Here is an 11,324-nt window from a genome sequence, read left to right as displayed (position 1 = left end):
CCTCTCTCTCCTGTAAGGCATGTCACTCTACTTCAGGCCACTGAGATAATCTGGGATAAATACCTTTTTTCAAGCTCTTTAATTACATCTTCTGCTATAGAAGGTAATATTCATAGGCCTCAGGGCCATAATATTGGGGGCCAACATTCAGCTCACTATGTATTGTGATTAAAAGATATTAACATTTTTAAATGATCAAGAAAATTTGAATATGAACTGAGCACTAGATATTAGGAAATTCTTATAGTTAGGTATGAAAATGACAGGATTTTAAAATTATTCTTAACCAAATGTTCTTAAGTATTTAGACAGAATGATATACCGGTTTTGCTTTAAAATATTCCAAACCCTCTCCTCCTGTGAAGATCTGGGGTGTAGGCCAGGAGTGCAGCAAATGAGAGGCTTCACCAGACAGTGGGAAGAACAGGCAGATTGATTTATACTGCTGAAGGGAGCAGCAGGCGAGACAGGAGAGGCCTGATACATCATGTGTAGCTTCCTGGCTGGGGCTAGAACTCAAGCCATGGGAGTGATAATGCTGAGACTTAACCCCTAGGCCACCAGGGGCCCTATACATTAACTTTTTTTTTATATAAAGATTTATTTATACATACAGAACTGGGGTACAAGCCAGAGGTGCAGGGGCAGTGAGAGGATTGAGAGGCTGTCAGAAACAGAGTGGGGAGCATAACAGGCAGACTGAGGAAGTACACTGCTGAGGGGAGCAGCGGGCCGGTCAGGAGAGGTCTGCAGCGCCATGTGGTCACCTCCGGGGCCAGGATTCCAAGTCGCACCAAAGCGGCTGTGGTTAGCTTGCAGGGCCAGCTTTCAGTGCTGCATCCTTACCTGTTGTGCCACCAGGGAGGGTCCCCTATACACTAACTTTTAACTCAAATTTTAATCTTAAGAATTTCTCCTAAGAGAATAACCTAAATATTATGCAAGATACTATGTGCAAAAATAAACTATTACAGTCATATTCTGGAATGCTCTGCAGCAATCAAAATCACATGAAAATATGTTCAGGGGGCCCTCCCTGGTGGTGCAGTGGGTTTGCCCTGCACTGTGAAGCTAAGCCAAGTCGTGGCTGCTTCAGTGCAAGTTTGATCCCTGGCTGGGGAGGTGATCCACATGGCGCAGATCTCTCCTGTCTCACCCCCCTCCCTCCCCCCTCCCCTCAGCAGTGTACTTCAGTGGATCTGCCTACTCTGCTCCTTACTATCTCTCCCATCAATCCTCCTATCCCTTGCACCTCTGGTCTGTACCGCAGTTCTTGGATGCATAAATACATCTTAAAAAAAAAGTATTCTCTACTCTGAACATAACTGATGTAAGAAAAAATATGTGGAATTCAGATTTTATGATCACCACGTACCCTTAGAGGCTGTGCGTGTTGGGGTGTTGGGGCTTCCCCAGTGTGTTTGAAGCACATGCTCCAAGAATTCTGTTGCTCATTCCAGAGCTTTCTAAGTGTATTCCACAAAACAGCTCCACAGCTGTTGTACAATGTCCAAGTTGTCAGATATGCTAGGTTAATTTCCTATAATGTTCGTTATACATCCCAGGGGGAAGAGACATATGACACATTACTGAGCCATGGAACCTTTTGGCATCCTACACAGAAGTAAAAGGACTTCTACTTAATGTATTTTAAGAAATTCCAGTGTAAACCTATAAAACAAAGATTGTTTACATGACCTGTTTCCAATGATGAGCTGAACATTTCTAACCTGTTTCCCTAGCCTGAGACTGGCTCATCTCAAGGCAGCCCACATTTATCATATTTGTGTGCTCTTTATGATTTAGATTCTCTTAACACAAGGTGTATCTTGACAGATGATTCATAGCAGTGTTTTTCAAACAAATTTCAATTAGTGGATTGAGAAATCAACTTGATGGTCAGTTTTTAAAAATACAGTATTATCACAGTATAGTAAAAGTCATACCTGTAAATACTTTATGTCTGTATATAATCACACACACATACACACATATAAATGTGTGTGTGTGTGTATATATATATATATATATATATATATGATTGTGTGCACTGGTCACAATACATTTTACTATGAGTTGCAATCAACAAAATTGAAAGTCACTGAATAAAAGAGATGAATTTATTGGTAAGTAGATAAAATCAACATCTATTTCAACATACCCAAACCCTTCTCTGCATATATATAAATTAAAAGAAAAAAATTATCAATGCAATACAGCCAGCTAGATCCCCAACTTACAAACAAGTACCAAAAGTTTGTTTGAATAGGATGCTTTGAATTTTTCTCAAAGACGCTATTATAAAGAGATTAGATGCTTAATTAGTTCACAGAAGCCAATTTAGCTTAGATAAAGTATTGAAGTTATTACAAACTTGAATTTCTCTACCCTGTTTCTGTCTGAGGTTCCGATTATCTCCAAGAACATTCTCCTTGCACCCACACCTTGGTCCCAGCACCAAGCAACTCTTTCACAGTGCAACACACGCCCACCATTCAACATATTATTCCTCAAATTGTGCTTAGGATTTCAGAGGAAGAAAGTTCAGAAGCTCCAAAAACCTGAGGTAACTGAGGTAGAATGTGGGGCTCTCCAGAATATCTTCATGCCCCATGTTTGCTTTCCTCCTACCCACATCCCAGCTCAAACATGAGAAAGACACTTGCTCACCAACAATTGTTTTTCATCTTTATCACTCTTTAGGAGGTAATACTAAAAATAGGACAATGGTTCAGTGTGTCATTTTTCAGACCTCCAAATTACTGCAGTAAAAGAAAAAAAAATTTATATCTTTATGTCTATGTATATATGTGTACACATATGTATGTTTCACTGGCTTTAATGCAGATAACTGATAAAATCAAGAGCTGTTTTTTTATCACCTGACAGCTTTACTCATAAACTGTTTAGATACAAATACTCTAAATGAGTTCCTCTGCACCGATGAGATGTCATCAGTGCCATCTGTGGTAACTCGTATGAAATCAGGAACTCAGGGTAAAGTAGAACACCAGTACTAACTCTGTTCTACACAACTTCACCACGCCCCACAAGGTTATGAAGAGCCTGAGGAGTACATTCACATAAAGGTCAATAAAAGCTGCTCTAAAAAGCTCCTCAAACATTCGTGATACGATACAAATCCATACCCCCAGCATCGTTCACTTGGGAAGAATTACAAAAGGCATTCTTAACAGTATTCCCATCACATGGAGCAAATCTTACCCAAGGCACTAAATTCTCAGGTGAAGCCTAGTGTCAAGCGGGAAGCGGGTTTCTAGTATAGTCGGACTGGGTAACTCTTGCCTTTCTTGGCTGTGCCAGCTGCCAGATCTGAAGCTTCTGGCGCAGCTCCAGTAGCCCTGGGCTAGACCGGGCTACAGGGAGGGTTCTCTGTGCCGGCAGCGCTCAAGGTCTCAGCATCACCAGCTTGTTCTAGTTATCACACAGCCCTTCAGCTATCACGCTGTCTCAGCAGTTTCAGTCCACATCACAGGTCCCAGGTCCTATGAAGACTTTTACAGAGAAAACTGGCAGGAACAGGATGTCCCTTCAACTGGCCTTCTGCGCCCTCACAGAGCAGACAGGTTGAATTGCAGCAACACTTGCCAGTTGTTCTGGGCTTACCTCTTGCTGTTATGTACCAGGACAAATTTGGGAAGTTTAAGTAAGGAGGAGCGTTAGAAATCATTTCAGCATATACTTTTCAGGTTCTGCCAGACAACCTTTTATTACATTGGAAAAGCAACACTAGGCACTAGATCTTGCAAAATATGTTCTGACCAACTCTAAACTTTCTGAAATTAAAAATACATAACCACATCTGTAAGGTTTTTAATGAACAAAAAGTTAAATACAAACTTTCTTATGCAAAATAGATTATTGTATAACTGGCAACCTCAAAGCCAAGTACTAAATTTTCTTCCACAAATTTCAGAAGGGGTGAAATGGGAAGGATGTAAATCCTAATGAGTATAAAACTTAATTTTGGCTTTTATATATAGAAAAAAAAAAACTTTGAGGAAAAATAGCTTTAAATTGAAGAGTATCTTTTGAAATAAACATCTCAGGCCCATCTTTACAATCCTGCGCTTACACTTAACTAGATCTGGGATGTAAATGAAGATTTAGGGTTTATGGTTACTTCAAATCCAGTTTCAAGAGCAGCCAAGTCACCTCATTTCCAGAAAGGGAAGTCTCTTTAGGATGACCAGGACACTCTTCTGAAGATGCTCGGGTAGCCAGAATTCCCTGGGCCACAATTTCACTTTTCCACAACATGGCGCAAGGCGGTGGTGTCAGACTTCCTCGCATAGAAGGGCCGACGCCACCACCACTCCGCTGGATCTTCAAGCTTCCAGCTTCAGGTTGGCAGTTACTGCTCCAGCATCAGAGTTCATTAACACTTCCTTCCTCCCCCAACTGATTCCCTTCTTATCTTCAGCAGGGAGTGGTGCTTGATTAACATTCTTTTCAGAAATAAATAGTTCAAACAAGTCATTCAGAGCTAATTATAAAAGAGCAGCAGAGAATAGCCACTGCCCATTTCGTTTGCGAATGAGTGAGCATCGAATGAATACACGTGAACAAACACACAAAAAACAAATCACAGAATAAATCCTGCATTTCCCACATTCATAGGGAAAAAAATATTAATAAAAAAAAAGTATTAGAGTTTGTTCTTTTGTGGGCTTAACAGTCCAAGGCTCTGAGCAGGCACAGCCTTACAGACAGGGTTGCAAGCAGCCTCCCTGCACATCAAGTGCAGTGAGAGACCTTCATGCACTCAACAGCTCAGTACCTGTGAGAAAAAAGAGGTGATGCAGGGACTTCTGAACCCACAATGCATGAGGTATATGGAAATGTCTGTTCATGAAAGAACCACCAGCAGCTAGAGGGACCAGGCGGGGCATTCTCACAGCAACTGCTGGTGAAGGATTTCCCACACCATCTTCTTTCGGAAGAGAGGCATCTGGTGCTGCAAAGAATCCAGAGACACAGCATTCATTATACATTAGAGCAGAGCAGCACGACTTTCAGATATAATCGTGTAAATAAAGCAGGAAATGTCCATGTCTTCAAGAAAACGGCTTTTATAGCATGGTGCATATGTATAAAATCATAGAAAAGGTTTATGATTTTTACTATTATATGTATCATAAATATGTTTATGTGAAGGGAAATCAAAGTAGGATACAGAATTATAAAACAGGGTGCAACAACAACTTCATAACAAAATATGTACTGAAAATGGAAATGTCAAATGGTAGCAAAGTAGGTAACTTTCCTATGCATATGTAGTTTCAAACATTCTAAAATGAAGTCTGCTTTTAAAAAAATAATATAAAAGTTTATTTTTACATCATTTTGTACATTTTTTTTTCATCTCAATTGTAATCCCCGTGGTTGGCTTTTTTTATAAGAAAAAATGGATTTGATTTAAATAAAGAAATCCTTATTTTTGTTTTAAATATTGTATGTTGCCAGTTATGCTCAAGTAGCAACTTCTTCCCCTCAGATCTCACTGTTGGAACAGCCTAAGAATGCTGAGCTTCACAAGTTAGGGACCTGCGAACCCCAGCTTGCCGTGAGGGCCAAACTCCTGAGATCAGGTACCACCCAAGCTGGAGGGGCCAAAGCCTACCCAGCGCCATGGCCTGAACTCTGCCCTTCATGTCCTGGGCAAAGAGGATGCTGGGAAGGGGGTCAGAGTCAGTGGCCATCTTGCGAGGCTTTATTGCAAGAAAGAGCTATGCTAGTGGGACATAGGAGCCGATGGCAGCCACCCTCTGGCCAGATGGCAGTGGCCCTTCATACTGCACATCCATACTGTGGGGTAGGAGGTGGAGGGAACCCCCAAAATCTTGGCAGCAGTGCATCTTTGTACCACTCTACCAGCTCCTATAGCTGAAACGCCACTTAGAACTACCCACTGATACCTGGAACTTCTCTTCCTCCCTCTCCCTTGCTAGTTCTCCCTCTTCACCCACCCCACTGGTTAGAATAAATCACATTTTTCTCTTTGCTGCACCAGAAGTCCTGTTGTTTGCATTTGTGGTGGTGGGTGGCTGGAACCAGGGAGAGACGTGCTAACGCAGTGACATTTTTTAGACTCTTTGACTAGTAATGTCATTAGGTTTAGAGAACAAATAATTCCTATATAGAATGAGATGCTTTGCTTAATATATTATAACTATAGCTATATTATAACTATAACTAACACTTCATGGGCCAGCTTCCCCTGGAACTTAATTAGCCCTCCTTCTTTTTTATGAAATCACTTCATACCCTTGAGGCAGGCACTCTCTGGCCAGATGGCTGTGGGCCTCTTACTGTATAACCATAAGGTGGGGGAGGGAGGAGAGAACCACCCAAAATCTAAGCAGCAGCAGGCCCTCATCCCACTCTGATAGCTCCTGGTGTTTCATTATAGATATACCAATTTACTACCAACTAGTGACTTTCCTATATGGAGGGATGTAAAGTCTTAACACATGGATTTATAAGTGATTCTAAATAGTTGAAAATATAGTACAAAGTGCATTTATTCTTAGTAAAACTGCTGAACTTAGCTAGCAATAAATGCTTTTCAGGCTGTAAATGCATTAATTTGGCACGAGAGCCCTAGATACCTCACGTTGCTCAAAAGTTAGGAATGGGGTTTAGTCCTACTCCTCAGTAAGTTGCTAGGTAGACAACATCTATCAAAACGAGGTCTGTTAAATGAAAATCTATTTTAAAGGGTGTTGTTCTCAGTTGTAAAAAGGTTGAGCATTCACTATTACCAACAAATTCTCAAGAGTTCCCAACATAACTTGAATGCCCAGACTCGTGGAGAACTAAAAATAACCAGAACAGAAAGGAAAAGCAACATTCATAGTTATACCTTAGACTTTCAGTATAGGTTCAACTTTGGCTAAACAGATCAGTAGCACTCAGAAACCAGTGAACACTGGAGTTCAGGGATACAGAAACTGTCTCACTGGTCTCCAAAAACTAAGGGTAAACCTAAGAGCAGATACAATGACCATAATAAGACGCTGCCAAGATTTACAACAATAATAAGAGGATCACAAATACCATTAAGAGCTTCATGTGTGCCAGGCACTGCTAACCTGCTCTAAGTTTATCTTGTTTAGTAGCTAGCAGGTGGATGAGAGGGGGTCTTCACTCACCTGAGTAAATGTGATGGGTTTGTCCCTAGAGATATAATCTGCATATTTACAAGTAAACATTCCACAATCACTGCCATTCAACTGTTGAGGAATCTCCTAAAATTACAAAAAAAAAAAAAAAGAAGGGGGAGGAGGAGTATAAATTTCATCAAATGTAAGTTCCTCTGACTGTGGATGAACATTATTATAAAGACAGAAGTTAAGGGCTTCCCTGGTGGTTGAAGGGTTAAGTCTCATTGCTATCGATCCCCCGCCAGAGAGGTGACCACCATAGCATGGCAGAACCTCCTGGCCTACCCAATGCTCCCCTCCCAGTATCTTTCAACAGATCTGCCTGTTCTGTTCCTACTCTGTCTCTGGGAATCCTCTTATCCCACATATCTGTTATTCTATGCAACAAATCAATTAACTAAAAAATGATAAAAGTTAGGTCTGGTATTATACACACACACACACACACACACACACACACACACATGAATACAATGAGTCTTTATGTGGTATAAAAACCTGAACACAAATAAAAAATACAATAAAAACCTCAACACTGGTGTATGTGACTTCAGAGAAAATGTTTTTCAGTAGGAAAAAGAAAATTAGAGTTCTATATCTCAGCTCTAAGATGCCCAACTGAAAGGTTTAGTACCAATGTTAGAAAGAAACAGACCCAAAGCTAATTTTAAACCAATTAATCTGGAATTCCAGGTCAACATCAGGTGAGATAATGTGCAAAAGACCTCCCTGCTTACCGCTGGAAGCAAGAGAAGGCAGCTTAGCTCGAAATAATTTTCATTTTCTTTTGCTAATATGTCTGGCCCACCCTCTTTCTGACTATAAAACTTTCTACTTTAGATAACCTATTGCAGGGCCTTTCTACTTGCTAGATGGTATGCTTCCCTATCTCATGGTCTGGAATAAAGACAATTAAATCCTAAATTTATTAGATGAATTTTGTCTCTCTTTTTTTTAAACAAGTAACTTTTCAAAAACAAAATTTTTTTAAAGATTTATTTATTTATTCATACAGAACTGGGGTACAGGCGAGTTGCAGGGGCAGTGAGAGGATTCACCAGAGACAGAGTGGGGAGCAGAACAGGCAGATCAACAAAGTACACTGCTGAGGGGAGCAGCGGGCGGGTCAGGAGAGGTCTGCCACGCCACGTAGTCACCTCCGGGGCAGGCGGGGGTCGAACTCATGCAGAAGCGGCTTTAGATTCTCAGTGCTGTGCTTTAACCCACTGCGCCACCAGGGAGGGCCTTGTCTCTCTTTTTTTTTTTTTAAAGATTTATTTATTTGTGCATACAGAACTGGGGTACAGGCCAGAGGCTCAGGGGCGGTGAGAGGCTTCACCAGAGACAGAGTGGGGAGCAGAACAGGCAGATCTATGAAGTACACTGCTGAGGGGAGCAGCGGGCGGGCCAGGAGAAGTCTGCCTCACCATGTGGATCTCCTCCGGGGCAGACGGGAATCGAACTCATGCAGAAGCGGCTTTAGATTCTCAGTGCTGTGCTTTAACCCACTGCGCCACCAGGGAGGGCCTGTCTCTCTTTCTTAACATCAGGAACAGGAATTCTAGTCAGAATTATTTCAGAAACATTTACAAATTTTGGAAAAGAGCTAAACGTGGCTCTATTAGAAATGTTTGCACTACAACTAGTCTAACTCAATATTGCAGAGTTTAACTTCACTTCCCTAGTCAGAAAAGCAAGTCTAAGTAGGAGGGGGGGACTGCAGTCACAAGAACATATTGAGAGAGAGAGAGAAAGAGAGAGAGAAAGAGGATAGAGATCACATTTTTACAATTTACTGTTACAAGTGTTCCATTAGTTAGTTAATCTCTTACTATGCTTTATTTACAAATTAAACTTTATCGTCTATACATCTATTTAGGAAAATACACAGTCTATAGAGGGTTCAGTACTGTTCATGTTTTAGGTATACACTGGGAATATTGCACCATTATCTCTTGTAGAGAAGGGGTACATTACTGATTTGTACCCCCACAGATGCCAGCAGTAAAAAGAAAAGTCTCTTGATAAGCTTAAACCAATTGGGACCTTGCCTTGATTACTCAATTCTGGCTGGAGGCAAAAAAAGGCTTCCTGGAAGCAGCACTAGGGGCATCAAAAGCCTAAGGCAGTGGATTCCAAACTCTTCTGAGTTAGGCTCACAGGATACCCCAGCACCAGATCATAAGAGTCTGATTCCACTGCTAGAAATCATGTGAACACACTGTGAATGGGTTTGCCACCTCCCACCCCAAGCAGGCAAGAGAGCGAAGCCATCTGCATGGGGTTAAAGTCAGAATAGGTTCTGGCCTGCTCCATGAAGCAGCTAAGTAGGAATCCAAAACCAGTGGGTAAACCAACCTGTCATCACCACCCCCCCCCCCAACTAAGTTATTGAGGAAATCAAAAGAGCTATACCTAGAATTGAAAACCAAAGCCTCCTCTCCAAAATAATCACATTCTTGGCATCAGTGAGCCAATGTTCATATTACTTCTACACTCATGCTACTCTGTTCAAGTATGTGGAATCACACTCTCAGCCTTTATGTCTCATCTAAATTGTAGATGTTAACTGCATGCTAGTATTTGTAACAAGCTATATACAATGAACTCAAACTTGTCCTTGTTAGAACAGCTCTCAAAGTAAAATTTGTTGGAATGCTTGGCTCAAATCCACTTTATCTAATAAACTCTTCGTCTAGCTGTCATTGAGATTTTTACTTCAGTTGACACAAACTAGATGATGATTACTCAATTTTTATTCAAAGAAAAACAGAAGGCTATTGTAACAAAGAGGGGACTGTTTGAACATGCACACCATGAGGTAGGTACCTCATGCTTTTCTCCTGGCCCATTATATCTGTCATGGAAGAGAGAACTATAGACTCCACTACACAAAAGAGAACTGACTTTCTTTAAGATTCAAAGTATGGAACCCTTAAGACAAAACAAAATTCCCAGTTAAATTTTGAACAAAACTTTAAAATTTTTATTTGCACCAAATAAATAGCTAACTTAGTTTTGGGTCACCCCTAATTTTCTGAGATACATGCTAGCATCCAGTTTACATCTACAAATTAGGTGAAACATAAAGGCTGAGAGTCTGATACCACTGCTAGAAAATATACGTGAACATACTGTGCACAGTTTCACTTGTTAAGTGTCTTTCTAAAGATTAAGAAATAGATCAGGGCCCTCCCTGGTGGTGCAGCGGGTTAAAGCAGAGCACTAAGAAGCTAAAGCCACTTCCGCATGAGTTCGATTCCCGCCTGCCCCGGAGGCGACCACATGGCGTGGCAGACCTCTCCTGACACGCCTGGGGCTCCCCTCAGCAGTGTACTTCGTCGATCTGCCTGTTCTGCTCCCCACTCTGTCTCTGGTGAATCCTCTCACCCTCCGCATCTCTGGTCTGTACCCCAGTTCTATATGAATAAATAAATAAATCTTTAAAAAAAAAAAAAAAAGAAATAGATCATTCACGAGGTGTGTACTTTAGGAGAAAGCATGCCTTAAAGTGTGAGTGAGTGAAGGGCGGAAGGAAGCCAGTTTAAAGCATATGGCACCGGCAGTAAATGCAACAAAATATTTCAGATATAGAGGATCATCACTTACATGTGGCTTCATGCTGTAATGGGTCCACTCGAGAAGATTCAGATCAATATTTCTTTTGGTCTTACTTTCATCCTGTAAATACTGACTGGAAAAAAAGCAAAAAAGAAAGGATGTATTGATGAATACCTATAGATAGTGACCATTATGATTACCAAGAACTTTTTGATGTTTTAACAGATGTGCTATTCTCAAATCTATCTCCATTTGCTTCTTTAAAATGTGATTGCTTTGGTTTTAATTTTTGAGTTATCTGCTTATAAAAGTTGTACACGGTTACTATTCTAAAAATATGCAAAAGACTAAATAACCATTCTGAAGTAATTATTATGTTATATATTGTTCTAGTTGTCTCCTTCATCCTTATATACACAATTTAAAAACATACAAAAGTACTTCACTTTAAAGCTTTCTTTTCCCCACTTAAAAATAGATTATAGGCCCTCCCTGGTGGCGCAGCGGGTTAAAGCACTGCACTGAGAATCTAAAAGCCGCTTCCGCATGAGTTCGATTCCCGCCTGCCCCGGAGGT

The 11,324-nt window shown here is 40.8% G+C and overlaps 1 protein-coding gene across 2 annotated transcripts in view; it reads right to left on the bottom strand.

Moving 5' to 3' along the window:
* Positions 1-3,703: 3,703 nt before the first annotated feature.
* SENP2 (SUMO1/sentrin/SMT3 specific peptidase 2) overlaps positions 3,704-11,324 on the bottom strand; it is a 34,179-nt gene continuing 26,558 nt past the window's right edge. For both annotated transcript variants that reach the window (XM_004675060.2, XM_012733860.1), the window contains 3 exons: positions 10,797-10,881; positions 7,176-7,271; positions 3,704-4,978 (listed from right to left, as the gene is read on the bottom strand). In XM_004675060.2, the coding sequence (XP_004675117.1) occupies positions 4,916-4,978; positions 7,176-7,271; positions 10,797-10,881 (244 nt within the window). In that variant the 3' untranslated portion in view covers positions 3,704-4,915. The remainder of the gene's footprint in view (positions 4,979-7,175; positions 7,272-10,796; positions 10,882-11,324) is intronic.

The sequence above is a fragment of the Condylura cristata genome, unplaced genomic scaffold (assembly GCF_000260355.1).
Source record: "Condylura cristata isolate star-nosed mole 26May11 unplaced genomic scaffold, ConCri1.0 scaffold00003, whole genome shotgun sequence".
In the NCBI taxonomy this organism is placed as follows: domain Eukaryota; kingdom Metazoa; phylum Chordata; class Mammalia; order Eulipotyphla; family Talpidae; genus Condylura; species Condylura cristata.
Note: the sequence above shows the minus strand (reverse complement) of the source record. Positions and strands in the feature narration are given on the sequence as shown.